We start from the raw sequence: 26888 nt of genomic DNA, 5'->3' as shown, positions 1-26888 counted from the left end.
ATGATGGACCGTTGCTTTTTGTTCACTACCACAGGGTTACTGCTTTTCCTTCTAAGCCTGCCTCCTTCCCTGATACTCTGCGATTCCTTAGATTCTCTGAACCTTTCCTCAGTTTACACATACACCTTTTGTTAAATAAAAATTAATAAATACATACCCTAAAAATAGAACAGTGCAATTGACACTCAATGTTCAGACTCAATAAACACACGTCCTCATTTATTTGCAATAGTTTGAAACACATTATTTTATTTAAATGTTTAATTATTACATCACTAGTTAACAATTGACCACAACGTACACTTCTTTCAAACCAGAAAACAAACTGAATTTTAAAATGAATGTGGGGGGGAGAGAAGGGGGAATCCTGCAAAAGACACTGTATGCACATGACAAGACTACCGTACACATCCCAATTGTTCTGCATGCTCTTAGTATAATATTTTAGCTTAAGCATGTTTATGGGACATATCTTAAATGGGCAATTTGAACAAAATGTGTTTGACATGAGCTTGTGGTTGTAAGCTTCGGTTTAACTTGATCAAGGCTGGTATGCTTCATGTTTGTGGCTCTTTGATAAGTGTGCCATGGTGGTATATCCATATTCACACTGCACTGGCAATTTCAATCTCTGCTCTCACTGCTGTAGAAGGGCAGTTAGCTTCATTACATAGTGTCAATCAAATGACTTTTTTTTTTTTTTTTGGAGATTTGACCTGCATATGACAGTGTGCTCTTCATGTATCAAGACTTGAAGAGCGATGGAGATGTCAGTTGTTTACAGGAAATAACCCATAACCCACAGCCACAAGCACCATACCAAAGCAATAGAAGAAAGTGAGAAACGCAAATACAAAACATTCTTCTATGTCAGCCCTTTTCTTAGAAAAGGCAGTTACATTTCATTAATAATAATAATAATATTAATAATAATAATAATAATAATAATAATAATAATAATAATAATAATAATAATGATTAATAAAAATAATGACAAGCGCACTTCTTAACACACCAAATCTTTACTGGACATCCCTTTAAAACATGATCAATGCTCTTTTTTTTATTTTATTTTTTATCATTTTTATTTCCAACTTGTTCTTCCAGCGCCAATATTGAAGGTATAAATATATATTTACATATAGCGGTGTGCTAGTAACTAATGAGAAACAATAGCCGTTAAATGAAAAAGCAGAGTACACTGCGAGTCAGGAAAAGAAAAGAAAAATATTACTGCATTAAGGGAAGTGAGTTTAAAAGGACCACGACGATTTTATCTACCGCTCCGAAGGTAACAAAATAAAGTCAGACTTCAAGGAGAACCGCGCTCAGAGCATTTAAAAGCTGCACATCGTAATTCAAATACAAATATCTACAAACCTCTCCATGTTTTTTATTACCATTACATAAATAATATTAGTTATTGCCCATAAACCAAAATAATCAAAATAATCCCCCTCCCATATTGAGGAAATAATTTTCATCATTGGCACTTCAATTTCTCAAATATTACTAAGAAAATGCTCAGTGTGGATTTGAATTTGTTCGGTTATAGTGCTTAAAAAACCTTCAACAATGGGAAGGTGATAAGTGCTAATCCAGAGCATTTAATTGTAGTGTTTTTGATCTCACTTCACTGCGTAAATATAAGGCAAAGAAAATGATGGTTTTCTTGTAGAATTGCTCCTTTCTTCAATTTAAGGGAGCAGAGAACTATGTAACTGTGTAAGGTTTGTCAGAGTGCGACATACGATCATGACCACATTACAAAGGCTATACGGGGTGAAGGAGATTAAATGCCACAAGAGAAATAAGCTAGGACATATCTGCTGCCTCCGGCATTCTTTTGCAACGTACATCTGACTGTTGAATCATTTTTCGGTGACTACCAAAAGTTATCTTGGCAAACTTCGCACGACACCTTCAGTGGAAGCGGAACAAGGTATAAAGACATTTACCGGTTCAACTAAATCCCATTTAAAGCAATAACTCATCCAGGCAAAACAAAAAGCTTTGGGTCAGACTGACGTTCAAAGTGCTTTTGTATCGTCCCAAAAGTAGATTTAGGTTCTTTTCTAGGACAAGCAGCGCAAAGCAGTGTTTTTTTTTTTTTTCTTTTCTTTCTCCATACTTCTCTCAAGCTGAAGTTTAGGCACAACACCAGGTTAATCAATGGTACAAAATCAATAGCTTCACTTCAATTGCACTTAATTCACACTTCATTTAACATCCAATAAAATACATGCCCATGTCCTTTCTCACATTCTTTGCTCTAACAACGCTCTTTCTTCATCTGCTGACCGTGAACCCTTTCTTATACATGTTTATAGCTATGTTTGAGACTTTAAACTGTACGTTTTGTGTATTCGTTTCAAGATGTAGTTCATGTCCTATAGGCAAAAAGACTGCAGTATTGCTTTACTAGAAGAAAACACAAATGACACAAACATCCGAGCATACAGGAAACGGCGAAAAAGTCAAACATACAGCCACGGAAATTCACTCAAAAACATCACGGAAACAAGTTTAAAGCGATTTAGTTGAAACCTACGGCTCGTAGTTAAATGTGAGTTTGCGTGAAAGACGGCGAAAGTTGAACGCGGGCGAGTTATGAGACTTGAAGGTACTGACGCAGGGAAGTCGATGCTGATCACATGACAGCCCCGCATGCTGACGAAGAGGCACGGCACAATACTATGGCCCAGCGTTTCTAAAGTGGAGTTGTGTAAACACGAGAATATGGGTGGCGTATATGCAGATAACTACATCATGGGAAATCGGATCAATTCTAAAACTGCAGCATTGTGGGAAAATAAAGAACCAGACATTTTTAAAGAGTAAAACCAGGAGAGAGACTAGCAGGGAATATGTTGAATAAACTGAGTAGGAATATTGTAAGTTGTGCAGTTAAGGAAGGGCCGGTAAATAGATCACGTCAAATTAGTTTTCACGTACTAATCGCCAGGAATACTCAGACTAAACCAGTGTACCCATGGGGCGAGGTTATGAGAGTTAAAAGACGAGTAGTGAAAGTCACGTGCAGAGTGAGGTGAGTGATTCAGCATCACCAGCTTGCTCTTGAGAGGCTGAGTGGAGGGCGGGGGTGGTGGAGGAGCGAGGCAAGCGGGCCGTCACCAACGAGTCGTTGAATGAAACACTGCTGCGGAGCGGATGGGGGTGGGCGGGGCTGTCACCCACGACGGGCCAGGTGATGATGTCAGCGCCGTGGTCCGTGCGAGAGCGGGCTTTCTCGCGGAAGTTGAGCTTGAAAGATTCAATCTGCAGCAGGGAGTATTAGGGGGAAAAATACAGGAAGACAGGGAAAAAAAAAAAAAAAAAAAAAAAAGAGTTGGATATAAAAGGAGAGAGGGGTACAGTAGGAAGGAGAGGTGGACAGGAAGTATATTGGAAATGAAATGATAAGGTGATAGGAAAAAGCAGAATTAGATGCCTGAAAAATAAGAAATAAAGATGATTTTGTGGTCAGGGAAATGAGAGAAACAATTTGTCTCCCCACATTCCCTCAAAAAAACCAACACAATAAAAATCAACACAAACAATGCATGAAGTATGACAAAATATGCGTTCAAAATGAAAATGTGAATGTAAATTCTGAAGTTATTATTAAGACATCTCTTCTCTCAATTTATGCAAAAGAAAAGGTTTTTACAGAAATTGTATTTATTTACTAAATGCTGTTTTTACCACAGCAGCTCAAACCGTTTATAAAAATAGTTTTAAATGGCAGAAACTCAATATCCTTTTTATGAGTTATCTTAAAAAGGGAAAAGGGAGAAACTTGCATTGAAACAATTATTAATTTTTTTTTTTAGATTAACGTATTTTCCGGACTATAAACCGCAAATTTTTTCCCACGTTTTGAATCCCGCGGCTTAAACAATGAAGTGGCTAATTTATGGATTTTTCCTGGGTTTTTCCCGGTTTCACAAACTTCAAGCCAAAAAACAGAGCCCCGTAACATTAGACCAATGAAATTGCCGAACGGGTTCAGGTAGGGCTGGGCGATATGGCCGATTTTTTCACAAAAAATCCGATTTGCGATTTAAATCGATTTTTTCCCTCTGCTTAAAATCAATCTGCATATGACAAAGAAAATGTTAAAAAAAAGTTTTAACTTTATTAAATAACGTTTATTTACCCTTCTGGGATTTTAACCCAGTTTGGGTTAAAGTGCAATCAGAAACAACAAGCCAAAAATACAAGATAGCCCTGCCATTGTAAATTGTGAAAATAGAACGTAACATAACATAAAATGAGCAAACCTACAAAGAAAAATGTTTTATGAGTGTTTAAATGTGGAACATGATTGAAAATGCACCTGAGGTTTTAAGTGATTTTGCATTTACTTTTCTCCAAAACTCCACAGTAAAATGACTTGAAATTTTAAATAAGAATATAATAGACAGGGAGTGTTTTTATGAGTGTTTAAATATGGTGATTCAAATGCTCTGATTTTTCTGTTTCTTAACGAAAAGGCCGTTCTAAAGCGTCTTTACATGTATTTTGACCGCACCCACCAGTGTACTATTAGACGCGCAACACTAAACAAAGTGCGGCTGCTTAACCGTGTATTTTCAAGATGCGGCTGCTTAACCGCGGTCTTGTGCTGCCGCTGTCTTGTTCATTTTGTGTATCTCTATGGCAAACGCGCGGGGGGAGGGCTGAGTTCGTTTGAAACTATAGAAGCCCAGAGGGGAGCGTCGGCGGACATTAAAGAGAAACCCTGTTTTTATTAAAACAGATCGATGTGAACTACACATTCGAGTTAATCGATAAAATCGATTTATCGCCCAGCCATAGGTTCAGGTGAACCAATGAAATTCTTTATATTAAATCAGATGCGCTCCCACTGAATCGGGCCGCACCAAATCATAAATATGGATGATGTTCCTCTGACGTTTGACCTGCCGCTCACTCGGACAGTCTACAGGAAATGCGAATCATTCATCACACTGAAAACAACCAGGCATGAAAAAACGCACTTCTCCTGTGTTCTGAGCTGCACGGCATCGGGAGAAAAGCTTCACCGATGGTGATTTTTAAACGCACGACGATGCCAAAAGATAAACTGTGAAATTGTTGTGAAAGGAAGGAGGAAGACAGTGAACAATGACTTTCTTGGTAGGCTGCTGTTTAGATACAAGCCGTGTAACAGACACTGTCTTTTGTTAAAGCCTGTGTAAAGTTTATTAGTTTCAGTGTAGGCAGTGTAGGACAGGTGCGGCTTATTTATGTTCAAAATAAAAAGCTTTGTAAAATTCAGTGGGTGCGCTTTATAGTCCGGAAATTACGGTAGATTAAACTCATCATGCAAGGTACATTTACAGAGCCAATGAAATGCAGTTAGCATCTAACCAGAAGTGCACAAGTGGCCTATTTACAATAGATAACAGTAAAGATAACATAATAATAGATCATAAATAATAATAGAAATAATAGATAACATTTTGAGGTGGCACATATTTTGATAGCCACAATATGATTACAATTCCAACTGTCTAATCTAGAACTGTCAAATTCAATGTTGGATCATTGTAACCAGTTTTAGTCTTTAAGTAGACCAAAGTCTTTGTTACAAAAACTTGCCCCTTAACAAACTGAGATTTGTAGTTCAAATGCAACTAGAAACATTATAAAATTATAATTTTTTTTTACTCTCAATTATAATCTAAAAAAGGGATCATAAGCAATAAAGCTCTTTTCACTAGAATAATTTCACTGATGCCAGTTTATTTCTAAACCTCTGATTGAGACCAAAGCAAAACATTTAAATCAAGCTTCTAAATGCACCTGATTGGAAGTTTTAATAGGATTGTGCCTGCATATGACAGATGTTACTGGGGAGAGGGCAGGAGCAGGCCTTATGACTGAAGCAGGATGACACAAACTTACTTGTTTCAGGGATGAGAGAATCCAGGGCCTGGGGGTCCCGGAGTGCCTCGCCCCCACATGCAGTGCCCTCCTTCAGCCCATTCTCCTGGGCTGGGCCGGCTGAGCCACTAGAGGTAGCCCCACTGCCCTCAACTGTCTCCTGTTGCCCCTCAGCCTAAAAACACACAGCAGCGTGTCAATAGGACAGATGGAGATGGTATGGATATGGACTTGTGATCCCTTCGGAGAAAGACTGAAAAGGTGTGTTGCTATTTGAAATGGTGCATGGATTCGAAGTACACTACAAAGTATTTTTTTATTGTCTTTAACAAGGTATTTTGGGGGGGATATTAACAAAACAAAAATAAAATATTTACAAAGCAAATTATGACAATTCTGCACAATTATGAAAGACTGCAAGCTTGTAAAATGTATACTATGAATTCCAGTACATTGTACCACAAAATAATAATGAGACATGATCCATGCCCATGCAGCCAAAACAACTCTAAAGGTAATGAAATGCTCAGATCTTTGGGTGTATAATTGTGGATATATCAATATAAAATTATATTATTATTATTGATAATAGTATTGAAAAATGTGTGAGAGATCATACTTAATCATTTTTATTTCATTCAATACTATCTATATACACTATACAGGTACTCTAAATTATAAAAGAAAATTAATAAAATTATGAAACAGTTAATTTCCATGGTTTACAGTTTGTATTGTAGATCATGCATGGTAGGTTGTATACTTGTATAAAATGTTCTATATAATGTATTTCTATATTTTCTATAATGAATAATCTATAAATGAATTTGTGGGGATGAACATGTAGAAATGATGAGTACAGCCATAAAGATTTTCATGCAGTGTTGGATGACCATAGGCTGAGGGGTAAGGTGACATCACGGCCAATAGATAAACTTGTCAGTTGGAGGCTTTTTATATTTTTTTAACCCACCTTTGTTACTTAAAGCCTTACAAAGATTTAGGGCATTGTCCTGCACAGATCATTGTTTTCCCTGCCCCATTACACTTGATTCAACTCCGTAAGGCCTTTATTACAAGCCCATGTTGAGTCCGGTGTGTTAAGTGAAGGAAAGCAAAGTAATTTATGTGAGCGCATCTGAAAAGCATTGCATCCTTCATCTTCTACAAACAAACAAACAAAAAAAGAATACATATATAGCTTTTAATTGATTTCTCTGCTCCTATGGGCCAGACTCTATAATGATACCTGTGGTAATCTTTATGGGCCATTAGGTTTTAAATGTAGAGAGAGTGTATTAAGCAAGTGTATTATTCATTACACAGACAAAACCTCTAGAATGCACTTCAAATGAGAAATGGGGTAGTAAAGCGTACAAATAAAATTATGTTTAAAAAAAATAAAAGAAAAAAGGAAAATAATGCAAAATCAAAATTTCCACATAATGAATGTGACTTCAAATCATAAACAGAGAATAAATGATATATAATGCAATGGTGACTAAATATCTTAAAAGACAGTATAGAACAATATAACATCTTGTATTTACATGTGGCCCATATTTCTGAGACTTATAATAATAGTTACATTTGTGAAATGAAAGGGCATGGACCCGGTTGGCCTTCATCCACACACTATAATGGCTATGGTTATCAAATTTCTTGACCAGGGGTGGCCTCATCTACTCGAGATTTTCCACAGGAAGCCTTCAGATGGGTGTAGGGATAACCAAGGTTGCAGTAATTCTCAGTGGACAAGAGGGCTGCATTTATGAAAGGCAATATCCAAGCACAGGAAATAAAACCCTGACTGCTGTTCGAGGTTATGCATCAAATAGAAGTTCAGCCTTCTTGGAGAAGGCAGTAATCCTAACACTTGGTGCTGGACATCAGTAAAGAAAGAATGCAGTCAAGTTAATAAGGTAGGACTTCAGAGCAAGACCCATGAAGAGCTCTCTCTTATCTTAAATGTGGTGAAGGCGAGTCAGAGCGATTCCAGCAAAGGTAGCTGTAAAAGCGATTGTGTGGGGATGAGAGAAGTTTGTAGAAGTCATCTAAAGAGACATTTTTAGATCTCCCAAAGATAGAGTAGAGATGCTGCTACTCTGAATTGAAAAGAAGCCAAATAAAGTGGTCTTCCCAGGTTTTTTTTCTGGTATTCCCAGATTAACCCCTGCTTCCATTCCACTTGATAGAGAACCCAAAGCAGACCCAGGACCCAACATCAACTCTAACCAATTAGTCCTCCTAGTGTAACTGTGATTATGTAAAGTTTCCACTATATTGGCCAGCCAGTCCTAATCAGAAACTCATTTGCATGCAGCACAGAAGCAGAGATTATATGGGGGAGTCTAATAAAACCAATCATGCTACAAGGGAATGTAAATTAGGACCATATTGCATTAATTTCTTTTGTTCACAACCTCACCTTAATGTTCCCTCCTCCTGGTGCATGGCTGACATTGTCCAAGGAGCCCACCTTTGACTGGGCTTTGTCTTTGAAGTTCACTTTATGAGACTCGATCTTTATATCTCCACCTCCTATGAAAAACACGATCATCCAGAACAGCTATTAACGGGTGCTCGACTAGAGTCCAGAACCTTTTAGCATCATTGAAATGCAAAACCTTTACCTGGCTTGTGCTTGATATTGCTCCTTGAGCCACACTTTGAAGTCACTTTACTCACATCAACCTTCTTACTGAGAATGTGGATCTGTAAACACATCAAACTAAACCCTATAAAAGCCGCACACACAGTGTGTACTACCGATACAAGATACCATCAGCTTTTTAATGCCTATCCACATGCAGTGCAGTTAAATCAACACGGGTTGGCATGCCGCTCACTACAAAGAACAAAAGATAAAAAAAAAAAAAAAAAAAAAAAAAAAAAAAAAAAAAAAAAAAAAAAAAAAAAAAAAAAAAAAAAAAAAAACATTATTACGAATCATTTGTTTAAGTTTATATACATTTGAAAATGTTTCTATATCTTTATAATTCCACTGTTTATTTCAAAGTCAGAGGCATTAAAACGTAAAGAACTAAAGAAAAAGAGGGCGTCAGCAAGAGATCATAGGAGGGAAAAAAGAAGTGTAAAAGAACGGAAAAATCATATCCCCTATATTTAACACCAAAATATATTAAAGCAAAGGAAGTAGCCATGAGGAGAAGATGCAATTCAACTTCTGCTGTTACTGAGAACTGGCTTAACAGGTAGCTGTAAAGCAAAATATTCTTTTCAGCATTTGCATCCGGGAAAAAAAAAAAAAGATTATATATTTGTCCTCACTTGTTGATGTTCTAATTGGAAGAGTAACACTGTTTGTTGAAGACAGCTTCGCCACATGCAGAGACAGTACTTACATTCCCACCACCAGGGACATGCTTGATATTGTCCTTGGAACCCAAGCGAGACGTAACATGGCTGTAGTCCACCTTTTTGGAGACTATCTGAACCTACAACACAGCATGGCAGGCAAAGGGCAGAAGGACATAAGGGGTCACCAGGTGACAGAAAGACAAGAAAAGAGGGAAAGCCGAAGCATTTACAAGCTTCACGAGCTTGTAGCTGCAAAGGATTCAATGCGAAGTGCTACACAATTCGGAGAAGAAATTCATCAAGCTAGCAACTACACTGAACTAGGGTGTACATGCCATGCTGTGTTTAAAGTAGCATAGTTACCCTTTTACCCGGAAAAATAGATGCTGTGGCAATAGAATGTTTGAGAATGCCCGTGCATGGTGATAGAAAACAGGATATCTGACCATACATGGAACTAAATCAATGCATTTAGGCTGTTTATGTTGTGACAAACAGGAATTAAATTGTTAAATGAACACCCTCATCATATAATTTGCCAAAATTGTATTCATACAGAGCAAGGAGAAGAGGAAAGGAAAAAAAAAAAAAAAAAAAAAACATTTTCTCCTTATTGCAGATTCACAAATTATAGATCTTTCACTATATAGAGAAAAGATCTGGGAAATCTGCTCCATGAACATATGGTTTACATAAGATAGAGTGGAAGAACTTCAGTGGCCTGCTACCATAGTTGGGAAGTAATGAAGTACAACAAATTTTTTACTGTAATTAAGTAGAGTTTTCTGGTATCAGTACTTTACTTCACTATTACACAAATATCTGAACTTTCTACTTCTTAACATTTTCAAAAGTATGCAAATGAACCAAAACGCAGCTGCATGACTTGTGTCCAATCTGCCCAAGTTCTCCCACACCTACAAGGCCAAAAATGGCCCAGCACCATCTTACCTCAGTGACCTCATCACATCTCGCACTGCACAACGCTGTCTGAGATCCTCCAACACTGCTCGACTGGTACCAGCTTCTCTCAGAATGAGAGGTAAGTACACTTCGAAGCTCTTCTCTGTTCTGGCACAGAGGTGGTGGAATGACCTTCCCCTAGATGTCCGTACAGCGAAGTCCCTGGCTATATTTAAGCGACGGTTGAAGACCTACCTCTTCCGGAAACACTTAAATTAGCAATTTCCAAGTTTTGTTTTGTAAAATTAAAGAGTTATAGTCTCATTTATATTAAGTTTGTAATCTAGCGTACCAGTGTATATTTATGAATTGATAGAGACACAAAGCACTTTTGTACGTCACTCTGGACAAGAGTAAATGCCGCAAATTTCTGCTAAATGCCGTAAATGAAAACAGGCTCGTCACTTTAGTTTTAATCTATTTGGTGACATGATCAATATTTTTTTCTCACTCTGGCCGTTTTCAGCCCGCCAACCAATTTCCTGTCCTTGTGTGTTTTTTGTTCAACCTGCCTCTGGTGTATCATTTCCTGACTCTCACACACCACAGAGGTAGGCTAGCCTAAGAAGCGAATAACAAGCAGGGCAGTAGACAACAAGTACGGGGTTAACATGGATGAGACAGAGGGAGTCAGTGATGTAAACATGAGAACAGAGACATTCCTGATCATCATCATCATCATCATCTTTTCTCTGCTTGTGTTCTATATGGTGGATGTTCAGCTTGAATAAATTCATTAGACAACAAAATTTAAAATTATTTTGTATTAATATATTAATATGTTGTGAGGTTCAGTTACCAGTGTGATGCTAAAACAGGTAGCATTAATGGCTATTTTTTTTACTTAAGTACATGTCAGAGCCCAAACCTCTTTACTTTAACTTGAATGAAAAAGTGTAGTCAGTACTTCAGCTTTTACAAGAGTCTTTTAAAACATAAGTATCTTTACTTCTACTTAAGTAAAGGATGTGTGTACTTTTGCCACCTCTGCCTGCTACAGAGGTCTGATCTCAATTTTACTGAACACTTTTGGGATAAATAGGAATGTTGACTGCACCCCAGGCCTCCACACCCTACATCAGTACATGGCTTTACTAACACCCTTGTTGTGGAATGAGAACAAATCTCCACAATCACACTCCAAAACCTGGTGGAACATCATCCCAGAAGAGTGGAGGTTCTTATGAAAGCAAATGTGGACTAAAAGTGGAATGCTATGTTCAAAAAGCACATATCAATCTTATAGTCAGATGTCCATATACTGTATTATGAATAAGTTTCCCTATGTGATTCTATTTGTTTATTCCAGCGTTACATATGCGTCATCTTACCAGTTTCATACGCATTTTTACAACTTCTAAACTACCATGTTTCTGTGAAAAACTAAAATGTACAACAGAAAGCATCTTAAAACATTTCTAGCATTGACACCTGCCTCACCTACTGATGTTGACTGATACCAAATCTATAAAGAGTAGCACACTTGCTTATCACACACTTATTCAGGACAAGCAAATCTAGTGGTAATCTAACTATATGAGAATACAGCTGAAATGAATGCACCGGTGTCTTTGCAAGATTTGAATAAAGCATTCGCAGATCAGTAAAATTTTGAAATGTTACAGGATTTTTGTAATCGTTGTAACCTGTTTTTATATTCCCTGTGAAGAACAATCCATTCGAGGCACATTATTAAGACGCCTTAACATAACAATATGGCAATTCAATTGTACTTAGAACAACAGTCAATACGATTTATTTGAGCCAAACACCAAATCAATTACACCATTAAAGATTACACCATTAAATTACACCTTAGACATTGGAAAAAAAAATGGCTGCATGAAAGAAGCGCATGAAATTTGGTGGCACTGCAGCCTCCACATAACCAGACAGACCATAAATTAACAAACTTCAATAGAGCCTTTTTAGGCTGATGAAACAGGTGTGAAAGTGCGCTTTTCAAGTTTGGCAAGCACAACTAATAGTTCAGTACCAGTTCTCAATAAGCAGCAGAACCTGTCAACACGCAAAAAAAAAATAATACAAATAAAAAACCTACCGGACTGCTGTAGACATATTAAAAAAGTCTCCCTCCTAAGATTCTCTCAAGGGTATTATGCAAAATGACTAGCAATCGTCAAGCTCAGTTTCAAGCTCTTGAAATATTGAGTTATTGATTAGTACTTCAGTAGCACCAATTGCACACTCAACAAGCATTTATACACACCCACATCCACAAACAGGTTCAGCATCACAGAGTTTAGATTCAAACAAAATTCTTTTAAGATTAACATATTGATTGAAATGGCCCTCTTTGTGTTGGTAATATCATGCTTTAACTTAAAATGGAACCCTGGTGAGTATCATGAAAACTGTAGCGTATCCTCCTGCAGTTAGTATACTTTCTATAAAGCTCTGACATCTTCATAGTATGTTCTTATTAATGTTAGTGGCAGCCTGGGAAAACCTGTCACCAGTGGTGGACGAAGTACACAAACCATGAACTTGAGTTTAAGTAGAGATACACTAGATAAAATATTACTCCAGTAAAAGTATTTGCCTTCAAATGTACTTAAGTATCCACTGTATTATGTTTTATTATGGCTATAATGTTCTTTTATTATTTTTGTTTAAACAACTTAGTTTATGTGAAAAGATTTTAATGTTACTCTCCGCACAACGATCTATTAATAGAATGATATTAATGAGTCAAACACTGATTGATATCTAATAAATTCTCATTAACCCAAAACCTTCTTTTTTTCCATCATTTATTCCTTTCAAAATGTTCTACTTGCTGTTGAACTGTACGCAGGTGCTGAGTAGATCCCAGTAAGCGGCAATCAATACAAGTTCAAAACAGAGCACGCAAGCTCGACCCTGATTGGTGGCTTGCTGTGCGTTTGACTAGTTGAGTTTTTATCCAGTCATATATTAAAAGGAATGATTGATTTCACAAAATGCAGTTGAGTTAACTGTAAGATATTTGAATTTAAAATGTAGTTAAGTTAAAGTAAAAGGCTCCCCAAATAGAAATACTTCAGTAAAGTACAGATACGTGTAAAAGCTCCTTAATTACAGTAACGAATTACATTCACTTCCTTACTGTCCACCACTGCCTGTAAGACAGTAACATTTTGGAAGAAGTAAAAAGTTTAACAAAAGGTTGATTTCTGAATAAAGCCAAGGCAAGGTTAGAAAGTAAATGAAAACATCTGCACACAATTCTGGTGAAATATACTGACAAGGATTCGGTATGTTAGACAAAAAAAAAAAAAAAAAAATCAAATCAAATTTAGGCCAAAAAATTCACATTTCCTGATCTGTCATTAGCAAACACAAGTGTTATGCATAATACTTAATAAATGTGTGTGGAATGTGGAGATGAGAAAGTGTGGACACCATAGCAGAGAAAAGAGCAGGAGTGAAAAAGAATCCAGCTTAACAGAAAGAAAGCGAAGCAGGCTGGTAGAAAGAATGGGTATGAAAGATGGCGTGAACTCACTTTGCCCTGGCTGGTCTCTTTGGAGAGCGAGCCCTGAGCCAGAGCATCCGTCTTGCTTTGAGAACCTGTGACCTGGAGAGACAACCCCAAATCCCCTACAGGTCACTCACTCATACCACAACAAAAAGTCATTTGATTCTGACAATTACATTAGTGTAAAACAAGAACATTAACCACACAAGAAAAAAATGTAAAGTCATCAGGGTTTTAAAACTCAGGCCTTATTCAACATGCTGTGAAGTAAGACCACATGATAGCAGATTTTACCACTGTGCTGATATTAAAATTAATCATGCATTATATTGGTTCTACAGGGACAGGATTTATTGAAGGGTGGTCTTGACAAGCAGTGTTTCATGAAGTCTGAGGAGAGATCTCAGCCAGGAAAAGTATTAATGGTGTGAAAGGTGAGGGACAGAGAAATGGCATTACAAATTAAGAAAATGGATTAAATAAAAAGGATAATTTTTGATGCTTTCTAGAAATCTATTCTTGCAAGGAAAAAGATCAAACAAAAACAACGAGAAGTGTAGCAAACAGATGCCAGGTACAGAATATTGTTTTTAAAGTGGAAGAGTATGAAATTACTGGATCTAAAAAAATAAAAAAATAAATAAAAATAAAAAACAACAACTAAAAAAAAAGTTAAAAAATGATTATGAAAGTCAAAATGACATATGAACACAAATATCATTTTGTATTCCTATTACTTTCCTTGCTCCTATATTTCAGAACATGATTTATAACCACACTGTTCCTGCTTGATTTCTGGGAAAGCTACAATTTGCAAGGAATCAGGATCAAAGCCAAACCCTGTGTGGCACAATTATACAAATCAAGTGTATATTTCAGTAGTATCCCCTTTACCTTGCCTCCTCCAGGCTGGTGTTTGATGTTGTCTGTAGAGCCAATCTTAGGACGGATATTTTTAATTTCGGGAGCTGGAGCTGTTGCTGGGCGGCTACTGGTTCTAGTGGTGGTACTAGTTGTTGTAGAGGAGCTGGCTCGAGGGGCACGGGGCACAGGAGGCTTCCTCTCTGGCACTGTGCTGGTTGTGCTGTTAGTGGTCGTGGCAGGTTTAGTGGTACGGGTGCGGGCTGTGCTGCTACTGGTGAGGGTGGAAGGTCTGGCAGTTGTAGATTTGGGCTTGCTGGAGTCTATGGTGGTCAGCAAATAAACGATGGAAAAGATGAGGAAAAAGGCAGCAACAAGATGCCGAGGACACATAAAACACACAGCACTAGACACTATAATTATTCCATCATAGTAAGATAACATCTTAAATATCAGTAATATTAAATATACCAGTTGTTAATATAAAATTATTCTAAATGTTAAATAATATTGCTGGGCTCTATTAATCTGTGGTGCTTTTACTCACTTTCAAATGTTTTTATTCAACTGCCAGATCATTTCACCTCTTGTTAGAGGAACATTTGTAAAAAATAGGCTTAATAAACACAGTTTATCGACAACACTAGACGTTCCCAGCCATACGTGGTTCTTTCCCAAACTGTTATCGTAAAGCTGAAGGCTCACAATTGTACAGGGTGTCTTTATATAGAGTAGTATGACATTTTCCCTTCACTTGAACTAGGAGACCCAAACCTGTTCCAGCATGACAGTGCCCCTGTGCACAAAGCAAACTTCATGAAGATATGCTTTGCATGGGTTGGAGTGGTAGATCTCATGCTATAGAGCTTTGACCTCAACCCCATTAAACACCTTTGGGATAAATTGAACACTGACTGCGCCCCAGACCGCCTCACCCTCACCTACATCAGTACCGGATTTTACACCTTTGTAGCTGAATAAGCACAAATCTCCACAAGCACAGTCCAAAATCTAGTGGAACATCTGCCCAGAGGAGTGGAGGGAATTATAATAGGAAATTGTGACTAAATGTGGAATGTGATGCTCAAAAAGCACATACCATACTGATGACCAGGTGTCCGCAAACTTACGACAGTATATTGGATATTTGGTCTACGTAAAATGGTAAATATTTGGTACAGAAAATACTAAATAAATGGGCAAGTTTGTGGACACCATTAATTAGTCCCCTTCAAATACTCAAATATTTCCATGTGAAAGCTTTTTTTATGCCATGAAGTAAATGTAGAAACATTCAGGTCATAACAATCAAAGGAATTTTAAAGTATGCACATTTCCAAATTATATTAGGGTGGAAACTTGTGGTAGCTAAGTTAAGACACCTTTTCAAATGTGTCTGAGTTTCTATTTATTACCTGATAACTACACTGAGTTGCACACACATGTCAACAAGCCATGTCATGTGACAGGTCTGTGGTATAAATTAGGTATATCAGAATTATAGAGCGCAAAAACATGTCACCTTTAGGAATCTAAATGAGGCATGATAGTAGGCATAGTAGTATGGCACCATATATGGTTGTATGGCACTCTATATTTTTCTTCTTTAAGGCTTTACTGTTTATACTGGTTGTGTGTTTAATGTCACCTTAATATTCATTGATTCATGAACTGGCTCTCGAATAGGATACAAAGCCCAAGATCATGGCTGGGTTACATTAAAGTTATCAAATTTTAAAAAAGCAACACAGGAAGTACAGACCAGTGGTGACATTTAGATTTTGTGGAAGATGTTCTGTATTAAACACACATTTAGGTCACATTAAATAATAAACATCTGTATGGCAGAGTACATCAAAACACATTGCTGAGAAAGTTCAATCTATGCGTGAATGGACTGAACATGATTCACAATTTCAGTTAGAATGAAGAAAAAAGGGCTGCAGGTAGCGTCTGTTTGCAGCAACTGAGCAATGCAATCCGCTTGGCGAAATATAAAATTCCTGCTATTCAGACTCAAAGATATCAAGCTTTTCTGAAGGTTAAAAACAGGCACCTGAAACAGGCTATTTAGTTCAGGCTCACTGTAATAAACACTAAGACCTATACTGCATATATGTATATAGAAAAACTAAAATTACATTCTTACATAATTACATTTCTCCGGTTTTGGAGTCACTGCATTGGTGACTCCAAATGCACCTATATGACCTATATCCTCAAATATCTGTAACAGACTGTAGAAAGAACATTACTCATAATCTTACACATTTCGGTGCTTATGTTAGTTCTCACTCTCCAGTGTTTTGTATTATTTTAGGATTTATAATCACACTCTTGATATCACTCAAATGAGAATGGGTTCCCCTTTTGGGTCTGGTTCCTCTCAAGTTTTCTTCCTCATAACATCTAGAGGAGTTTTTCCTTGCCACAGTCGCCACGGCTGCTCATCAGGAGTAAATACACATTGCTCACCTTAGCTGCTTTGAGACAATGTCCGTTGTAAAAAAAAAGCGCTATAGAAATAAACTTGATTTGACTTTAAGGCCCTACCTGGTATGGCACCTCATTACTTGGCAAAACTGTTAACCATCTACATTTTGAGGCGTGATCTCCGCTCCTCTGATTCTGGTCTTTCAGTGTTCTTTCTACCCAGTTATGTTCTATTGGTGATCAGCTATTTTCCTCCTATGCACCAAAACTGTGGAATTCTCTCCCCATTGAGATTAGACATGCTGAATATTTCAATCTTTTTTAATCTGCCCTTAAAACTTACTTTTTCAAGATAGCTTTCATGTGATTATTTGATGTTTTCAAATGTATCTTTGATTTTTTAAAATATATTTGTTTGTTGTTGTTTTGTTGTTTATTAATATTTGTTAATGTTTGGAAATCGCTTTGAGGTGTGATTATAGGCACAACATAAAATAAAGATTATTATCATTATTAATATTATTAAAAAAAAATCTTCGGTTTTCATGATTTCCTCTGCCCTGGCTACAAATTAAGTATTGCATGCTGGAAAAACAATGAAAAAGAAAAATGTTTGAGGCAAAATTCACGATGCCATACCCGTTGTCTTCAGAGTACTTGGTTTCTTCTCCTCCCCTGTTTTGTTCTCAGTCTTTGTAGCTGCGTATAATAAAACGTCATGCCACATGTCATTCATGCTTTCTTGTGTACTCCAATTGTACATTACGCCAAGCAAACTAAAGTTTCATGACAAAATGTCACATGACATTTAGTGGTAATTCTGTAAGTAATAAAACAGAAAGACCAGAAAGACCTCAGTAGTTCAGTGTGTGTGTGATAGACTCACCCAGAGAGCGGCGTGCCGCGAGGGCACTTGAAGTGGTGGTTTTGTTCGCTGCTGTGGTAGACGTACCATTCTTGGAGGCTGTGGACCGGGGTGGAGCAGCATGGGACTTTGGCACTGACGAATCTGTGGCCAACTAAACAAAAGGTAAAACACACTGTAACTAAGAGGATGATATTTATTAACCCTTTCTCACAGTACACTGGCACGCCATTGTATTCTGATATGAAACCAGAAAATATATACACGGTGTTATCATAAAGTTTTTGAGACTAGCATGCCACAGATGCGGTTTTTCCTCCCGCAGACGCCTTAAAACCTGCCAGCAGAACTTATTATTGACTTTCTGCCCCTAAGGACGAATTCTCCATGCACAATGCGGCGAACCTTGCCTTTTTCCGGTCGTGGAGATGACATGCTCTTCCACTGTGAAGACTAGAGGCTGACCGATATGGGTTTTCTCTGACCAATGCCAATATTTAGAAATCAGGGCAGCCGATATGATGCTGATTCTTTTGGCTGATTTTCTTTTTTTCTCACCTTCATCTCAAATTCTTACAGTTAATTAATAAAGAGTGATTGAGAAAATTGCTCAAATAAAACATTTCTTGAACAACACAAGCCTCTCCTATCAGTGCATTTGTTACCAGGTTTTGGTCCCCGTGCCAACCTGTAACCTAAACTACAGTTGGTTGAAGGCTCACTAACAATACAGTTCCAAAATTTTACTCTGATTCTCTCACCGAAAGAAGCATCATATTTAACCAATGAAATATATAAGGCTAGATTAACAACACATGATAAGAACTTAAAGCCCGGGACACACCAATTTGATGGTCGGCCGGTGGTTTTTGAGTGTCATTCAGCTTTAGTTTTTTCTGCACCGTTGGCCAGACGGCGTCATCGGTGAGAAAGTGAACTCCGACTGGTTAATTAGCGTAGCGAATGAGCACACGAGAAAAAAACATAACACGCTTGTTGTCATTCTTACTTTCCTTTACAATTTAGCAGACATGATTAAAAAAAAAGCTACACTAATCCATTTGTAATGAATGTGGCAGGTGTAAACACTGCTTGCTTTATATCCTGCTCTCTAGTCATGTTCCGGTGATATTCTTCCGCTCTTAAAGCAGGCATGCCTCTCAAAACACCTCAAACAAGTCATAGAAGCGTAGACGTAAACTTGTCGAACCATTTCAAATGTCTGTGGCAGATTTGCCCAGTTTTACGCAGATGTTCACGTTTGCTCTTTATTCTAACTTGCTATACTTGATGAAATCGCAGACGTGTTAGCACGTGATCAGAATAGCACCGGTTGCACAGCTCCCGATGTACACAGGACAATGTCTTTTTGGCATACTGACTTCTGAAGATTGGTTGTCCCTGTGACTGTGCATGCAGCCTTGTGCATGCAGCCTTCTGCCATCTGTTGGCGTGTTGCAAAACTAGTCTTGAAACCACCTTGTATCTAGGCCCTGCATTTCTTAGTGCTGTTCCAGAAATGGTTAATCTTCCTCTAAACACAATGACCACACAATTCTAAACATGTTTGTGCCCTTTATAAAAGTCTGTAATAATAACAAAGACTAAGGACCTTACTTGGTCCTTAGGTCTTAGGTCCTTAAACTATGGCAGAGAATTCACCATTAAATATTTATAACTTTTAGCTATACTTAGTTAGATTTTACAATATTTAGAAAATGGAAATAAATATATGAGGTATATCATAAAATGTTTGTACAGTATAATAATATGGCTAAAAAAATAAATATTTCAGCAGATGTATAAATAAATGAGAACTGATAAAGGCAAAAGAATCACAAACATGTCAACCATGCAAGCAAAATGAGTCCTGGAATGACTGTAGTTTAGGAGTGCGTTTAAGACTTCAAACAAGCTAATCTTCTTATTCCCAAATAGAGAACTTAAAGACTTACCTTAGGTTTGACCTCACTGGGCACTGCAGTGGCTAAACGGCTGGCAGCCGAAGCAGGACGCTTGGTGCCAGCCATGGGTGTGGGTGCCTTGGGCATGGGTGCTTTTTTGCTGAGGGTAGCAGAGGCGGTGGTTGTGGAGGTAGGGACTGGGGTTGGGCGTTTAGGAGCAGTCGTAGCCGTAATTGGCCGGGACTTGGTCATGCTCGGTTTGGTTGTCGTGGTAGCAGGCTGCATGGATGGACAGCAAACCCAAAAAAATGGAAAGCAAAAGGAGTAACAAAAGCATAAAAGGACCAATAACAGCAGCAGGACACAAGCAGCTAGAGCAGTGTTAAGCCTTCTGATGGATCCTGTAGTGTAGGTTTTTCTTTTATAGCTTAGGTTATTTTTATTTATTTTTATTTTTATTCTTTTTTAAATATATAAAATATTAGCTACTTAATAAAAACAAAGCAAAACAAACAAACAAAAATGCTAGCTAAAGTAAAAACAATATTCTCATCATATCCCAAATTAGCCGGGCCTTCAATTCAAGAGTCAAGAAGCTTTTATTGTCATTTTAACCATATATATATAGCTGACGTTAGTCTTTGACGAACAGATTTTCAATTTAGTCAACTAATAAAGGAGGCAAATAAATAAGTTCTGAGTTTTTTAGCAGCTTTTAGCTGATCAGACAAAGAAAAAATATCCAACTGCCCAAATGAATAAAAGTGCTTCAGATTCTCCTGTCTTCCTCATAAGAAGAAGCTCACTAGTGATCTTTGGCAAACATACCCTGGAATCTCTGAACACAATAAGAAACTAGATAAAATGATCTTAAATTTGATGCACTTGTTTGTGTGTGTGTGTGTGTGTGTGTGTGTGTGTGTGTGTGTGTGTGTGTGTGTGTGTGTGTGTGTGTATGCATGCATGTTAAATAACTCAAACAGAAATTAGCATTCGCAGCAGTAGCAGCAGGAGCATGATCAATGGAAAATATTTGGATGACTGGAAAAAGAAGGGACGTACCTTGGTTTTCTTCTCTGGACTAGGCAGGTCTTTTCCTGGTGCAGTTTTGGCTCCATTAGTAGCCACAGACTTCGGTGTTGCTTTTTTGGCCTTTTCAGTTTTATCTTCTTTGTCTGCTTTGGCAGCTGGTTCCTTTTTCACCTCACCTCCCGCTTTTGCTGTTTTCTCCTGTTTTCCAAGTTTCTCAGACAGCTTTGTCTCCTCCACAGAATTCGTTTTTGGGGCTCCATCTTTGCCTGAATCTGCAACCTCGGTTTTAGCTTTGTCTTTTTCTTGCTCCTGATCAGGCCTGTCTTTCTCATGTTTGTCCTTCTCATCTAGCTTCTGTTCCTGCTTTTCTTTCTCACGTTTGTCCTCGTCTGTTTTACTTATGTCAACTTTGGTAGCTTCAGCTTTCAACTCTACTTTTTCCACTTTCACCTCCGTGTCCATCTTTGGAGACAGATCTAGCTTACCTTCACTAGCTTTCAGGTCAATTTTCTGAACTTGCTCTAAATTCTCAGCTTTTTTACTCGTATCAGTTTTGTCAGGCTGCTCGAATTGATCGGCTTTGATTGACTTATCATCACAAAGTTGAGTCTCTTCAACTTTGGCCTCTTTGTTAAATGTATCATGCTTTTCACTAGTTTCCTTGATTTCTTTTAGGTCTTTTATATCTTCCTTCTGTACCTTGTCTACCTTGTTAGATGTATCTTGCTTGTTGCTACTATCCTTGTTGTCCTTTTTGTCTTTTATTTCGGTCTCTTCGACTTTGACCACCTGGTCAGGCTTGTCAGGCTTCTCAATCTTGTCCATCTTGTCCACTTTGCTGAACACATCAGACTTCTCCAGGTTCTCCATTTTCTCCACCTCTGGCTGGATTTTCTCCGTTTTGACTGCATAAAATAGTAAAACAAACTAATTGTGTTATTCTTGTACATTGTATTCACAGCCCAAGCAGTTTATTTGCAAAAATAATGAGATCAATTCCATTCCCAATTCAATTCCATTTGCATTAGCATAGACATAAGGCACAAATTTTCAAAATAATTTATTATGAAAATTACTACTTGCATAATGTGTTCGCAATTTTTACTGAAGCCACTTCAGAATGCAGAATGAATTGGTAAGAAAAGTGCTTTGTTGCCCCTCGGTGACATGTACACAATGTTTGAATAAAAACAAAGTCAAGTCTACTTAAGCAGAGGGTACAAAGCATTTAGAAAAGACATAAGAGTACTTAGACACAAGTACTGATGTAAGCTGTATTCAATAAAATGGTCTCAGGTACAATTCCCTAGCCCTGTTTCTGTTCAGCTGCTGAATTCTTTAGTGTAAACAATGACAATGCATTTTCCAAATGAGCGTCTGAGTTAATTTGGAAACAAAATCATTCATCTGAAATTAATTAGTAAAGAAGCAACAAGCAGGGCCAGATCAGGTCCACATTCTGTAACTGAATATGACATATATATATATATATATACATACACACACACACACACACACACACACACACACACACACACACACACACACACACACACACACCTATGCATGGATTGTGGCCAACCACTGCCACAGTACAGACCGTGTTTGTACTCAAACCTTAGCACGACGTGATCTTTCAAATTCATTATATTAAGACCTAGTGCTTGAGCTGAGTCGGTCTTGAGTCATTTGATTACCAGCTAAAATGAGAAGAAGATTTGATTTGCTGTGACTCAAACATGTGCACAAGCTATGCATAGACACTGGATGGTGGTATAAACAATGCAGTTTTTCTTGAAGCATTGGTATATAAAAAGAGCTGCAAAGAAATTATTGCTCACCTTTCGACCTTCAAAAATCTAACAGTTTACCTACATATATGTCTTGACAGACATCCCTACTGGCGTCAGGAAAGGCAAACTGGATCAAAATAAATAAATAAAAATAAACCTGAAATGAAGGCTGCAATAATGTGCCCTTCGCAGGTAAACACATCCGTGTTCACCATCAGAGTGGAATAAAACAAGACGCTACCACAAATAACCTCTCCAGAACATTTGTGTCAATAATACTATACTACTGCACTGTGCATTTCTGGGAATATGACAAAGATGCCACATTTGTTATAATACAAAATATTAATTTGAAAGAATCTCTCTAAGAAAGATGTGATTTTCAGTGATGTATCTCTCTGAACTAATGCTAAGTACAAAAGGAATCATCAACCAGACAATCTGGATCACTGATTCTACAAATTAGGTTTATAAGCCAGGAAACAGATTTTAAATCAGATTCCACTCAACACAATCACAAACGTTTGTTTTGTTTTTATACACCGGAAGGATCCATATGAGTGAATGAACACAGAAGGACCAGCTATAGGCTACAGGTGCATAGAAACACATGACATGATTGTCTGAACAGACCACATGCAAAAAATTAAAAATAAAAAAACACTGGTCAATGGCTCCGGCAGGCATATCTTTGTCTTTTTTATGCTGCAATTTAATAAAGCATTGACACCTTTACGGAAATACATACATGTACATCAATAGAGGTTCTATTAAAATAGAGCATAATATAAATAGTCCAATGTAACCTTCTACGCAGATCATCTGAAGATATGAGTGACCTACTAATCCAACCTGGCCGTTTAATGCCCTTTGAATTTTGTGCTCAAATATCCTTTAGTTGTAACAGTTAAAAAGTGAAAAACATTTGTTTTTACTTACCTAAACAAACTAATAAAAACCACATACAGCAATCAAAGTAAACAAAAAGCATCCCATCCTACATTTTCCACTGTAATACACAATGTACTTTTGCACTCTCAATTTGATTTTAATTTTCATTATGGCTATGAGGTAGACTTGGCAAAGGAAAATAATCTATTATAATCTGTTCACTACCATTAATGCAATACATTATTGTTATTTACGGAGTTCTTACAGGCTTGCATCACCTACCCTCGATTACAGGGACCAGACTGACGCTGCCCTCATTACCAACGGTGGTGCCATTGAGAACTCGATTTGTGACAGGCACTGGCAGCAGTACACCCTGGTCCTTGTCTACAATAGAACCTTCTGGGACATCTTCCATGGGGGAGAGCGGAAAGCTTCCTTTACTCTTGAGTGGTGGAAATGGAGTAAAACGAAGCGTCGTCCCAGTCCCATTACTCAAGTCGTTACGATTCCCGGTAGCATAAAGGGTTGGTGGAGGTGTGGGGGGCTGATCATCAGCCACGGTGAGCGAGCGTTTCATGCCCCCGGTGTGAGGCCGGCGTGGTCCTCCTATTGGCGAGGTCAGCTCGTCCAGCATTCCTCCACCAGGGTACTTGTCTGGCAACTGAATGCTTGCGGGCACAGACAAATGGGAGCACTCGGACATGGCTCTCCTCATCGCTTTCCTCTGCTGCTCAGCTCGACCCATGAAACAAGGCTCGAGAACTTCACCCTCTTCCTCGCTCTCATTTGAAGATCCCTCTGCTGCCGGTCTTCTGACAACACTTTCGTCTCCACCCTCAAGGTAATTATCGTTAACGACTCCTATAACACAGTAGTTAGGGGTTGCTTGAGGAGAGCCCATCTTGGGGCTCATCTCTGGACTGAGGCCATGAGGTGATGGATTCCATTCTGCTACATTGGCTGGTTTCAGAGATTCAAAAGGAGATGGGACATCAGTAAAGTGTGAGGATGATCCTGAAAGTTCTGAAGAAGACATCATCCCACTGTTACCTGCAGATTGCAAAGATGCTGTAAATTTTCCAGGGGATGCAGGTGAGGGCAATGAAGACATAGGACTCTCTAGGCTCTCCCCTACGCTGCTTAGTGACATGCTTCCAGGTATCACACTTCTTCCAGGCACCTGCAGATCTGACTCCTTGCCAATCGCTGCTGGAGGGTCAAAGAAACACAGCTTATCTTCATCGGTCAGCCCCAGGGCTCGGGGGGCACCAGCAAAGCTCCTGGGAGCCCCAATGTCACCATGCTGCCAATCCCATCCCTGTGTGGCAGGGGGTTTGGACATAGAAGACCCTTTGCATAGCTCACTGTACTCCGAGAATGGAGATGCTGGCTGTTGGTTGGAGAGAGAGGACATTCTTTTCCTCCTCTATCTATTGCTATCTAGTCCTTAAATATATCTTTATATATATATATGTCTTTGTCTTCTTTTCAAATGTCCTTTTTCTTCTGGGTTCAAATATAATAGTTTAGAATTATCCCTTCTGGCTTTGGTCTAGCTGTCAATGGAAGAGAGTGTCAGCGCGTTACCCCTCTCTCTCTGTATCTATGATCCACAATTCACCAAGTATCTGTGAGAGTGAAGCAGTGCTCTCTCTCTCTCTCTCTCTCCCCCAGACACCCATCCACCCTCCCCATTTGTTGGCAATTTCCCTGGCTCATGTCACATGATTCTCTGTGTAGCAGCTTATTCGTCGGTTGAAAAAATAAGTTCCCTCCTTTTCTGGATATGCCCATCCTTTTTGCCTCACTCATTTTCTCCACGCTGGCGGCTTTATGCCCATCCTTCCCCTCCTGTTCCACTTCCTCTTCTGAATTCCGGTCAATCTTATAATATAATCTTTGCTTATCGACCTTATTAAAACTCTCCCTCCCCTGAAAATATAGGAATTAGAATATGCAGAAGAGCCACCTGCAACATGACCACTTACAGCCTGAAAATCTTTACCAGTCGCAGTCTGCAAATGGAATGATTAACACCACTGATTAGTGCACACACACCGTCTCGACTTCACTATTTGGATGAATAATCTCCTAGTACAAGCATTCGTCTTTTTTAACCCTGCATCTCGCACGGTTTTATCCGCACCTGTGCATTCTCAGTCTACCAGCAGTGGGCTTTGCACAAAAGTCATACACGGTCAGATTTAGAAGCCCAACTGGATGCCAATTATATCAGTGGCATTTTAGTGTGCTCTGATTGTAAAACTGTTTCCTAGGAATTGAGCACACCACAGCCAGAGTGAGAGTGGCAGAGGTGTAGGAAGAAGGATAAACAAAGATGGATGAATGCCAAATGGCGTGAAAACCCTCATCATGAAAAAACAAAAAAAACAAATAGGTAAATGAATGTCTGTTGTCTCTGATCTCGTCATGTATGGAGGCTGATGCTAGACTCCCTGGGGAAGGTGAGTCAGACAGCAATGGAAATGACTACCAGCCATAAAATTCATCCCAACACAAGACAAATGGCAACAGAGAAGCAATAAAAACAACTGCAAAAAGGACAAATACACCCAGGAGATATGCTGTTCTAAAACTGAAGTCTATCTGAGGCTATTTTTAAACTGACATTCCTGAAGAAGACCGATGCATCTTCAGTAACAGGTTGCCCATTTCAGGCATAAGGAACAGTACAGAAGGAACGCAAACTCCTATATTATACTATAAGAGCTAAGCTTGAACGTATGTTACAGAGGTATTTCAAAGAAGTCATATTAAAAGGATGGTTGTGTGTGCAGTTTGCCAGTGCAGAACACTTGCTATATGATATAAATAATATAGATACAGTTATATTTAAATATTTTCATGCCACACATATATTGTAGATACCTTGGGAAATTGTGTGCAATAATCTCAGTGCAATTATGATAATTTGTTACATGTGCAATAACTTTTATATTTATATAATATTATTGTGGATGGTGAGGGCAGATGTAGAGGACAGAGGGGTTTGGAGACGGATGATCCGCTGTGGCGACCCCTAATGGGAGAAGCCGGAAGAAGAAGAAAAAGAAGAAGAAAAAGATGAAAATGTTTGAAGTCTGACTTTTCTGCCACCTGTTTTTCACTGCTGCTACAAATTCCATTTCATGCTGCTACACATTTCACTTTATATATACACACCATAATATGTATATTTTATTAAGCCTTTCTTATTTTTATTTTTACTTTGATCTTGAACTGTGAGCAACTGCAACCATTTGGCTTCCTTATGGGATTAATAAAGTATTCTGATTCTGAAAGGTGCACAAAAAAAAAAATGCCCATTCTAACAAATAAATCGAAGTTCCTACTCCTCAAGTCTTTCAGTAGTCATTAGTAAAGCTAATGGCATTAGTTATTGCGCATGAAGAATGCAGGTGATCGTAAAAAACAACAAAAAAAAAAAA

The 26888-nt window shown here is 38.2% G+C and overlaps 1 protein-coding gene across 33 annotated transcripts in view; it reads right to left on the bottom strand.

Annotated features, from left to right (window-relative positions):
- Nucleotides 1–218: 218 nt before the first annotated feature.
- The window catches only part of LOC310727633 (uncharacterized protein), a 74652-nt gene continuing 47982 nt past the window's right edge, over nucleotides 219–26888 (bottom strand). For 9 of the 33 annotated variants that reach the window (XM_083544314.1, XM_083544286.1, XM_083544315.1 and 6 more), the window contains 11 exons: nucleotides 20783–21657; nucleotides 19772–19999; nucleotides 17838–17970; nucleotides 17591–17650; nucleotides 14552–14841; nucleotides 13685–13756; nucleotides 9258–9350; nucleotides 8526–8607; nucleotides 8321–8433; nucleotides 5914–6067; nucleotides 219–3451 (listed from right to left, as the gene is read on the bottom strand). In XM_083544314.1, the coding sequence (XP_083400440.1) occupies nucleotides 3444–3451; nucleotides 5914–6067; nucleotides 8321–8433; nucleotides 8526–8607; nucleotides 9258–9350; nucleotides 13685–13756; nucleotides 14552–14841; nucleotides 17591–17650; nucleotides 17838–17970; nucleotides 19772–19999; nucleotides 20783–21657 (2108 nt within the window). In that variant the 3' untranslated portion in view covers nucleotides 219–3443. Of the gene's footprint in view, nucleotides 3452–5913; nucleotides 6068–8320; nucleotides 8434–8525; nucleotides 8608–9257; nucleotides 9351–13684; nucleotides 13757–14551; nucleotides 14842–17590; nucleotides 17651–17837; nucleotides 17971–19771; nucleotides 20000–20782; nucleotides 21658–23718; nucleotides 25102–26888 lie in introns of those variants that run through there. The other 24 variants (XM_083544290.1, XM_083544317.1, XM_083544308.1 and 21 more) reach the window with 9 other exon arrangements.

The sequence above is a fragment of the Silurus aristotelis genome (genome assembly GCF_946808225.1).
Source record: "Silurus aristotelis genome assembly, chromosome: 1".
In the NCBI taxonomy this organism is placed as follows: domain Eukaryota; kingdom Metazoa; phylum Chordata; class Actinopteri; order Siluriformes; family Siluridae; genus Silurus; species Silurus aristotelis.
The sequence above is the reverse complement of the archived record's forward strand: the minus strand, read 5'-3'. Positions and strand labels throughout refer to the sequence as shown.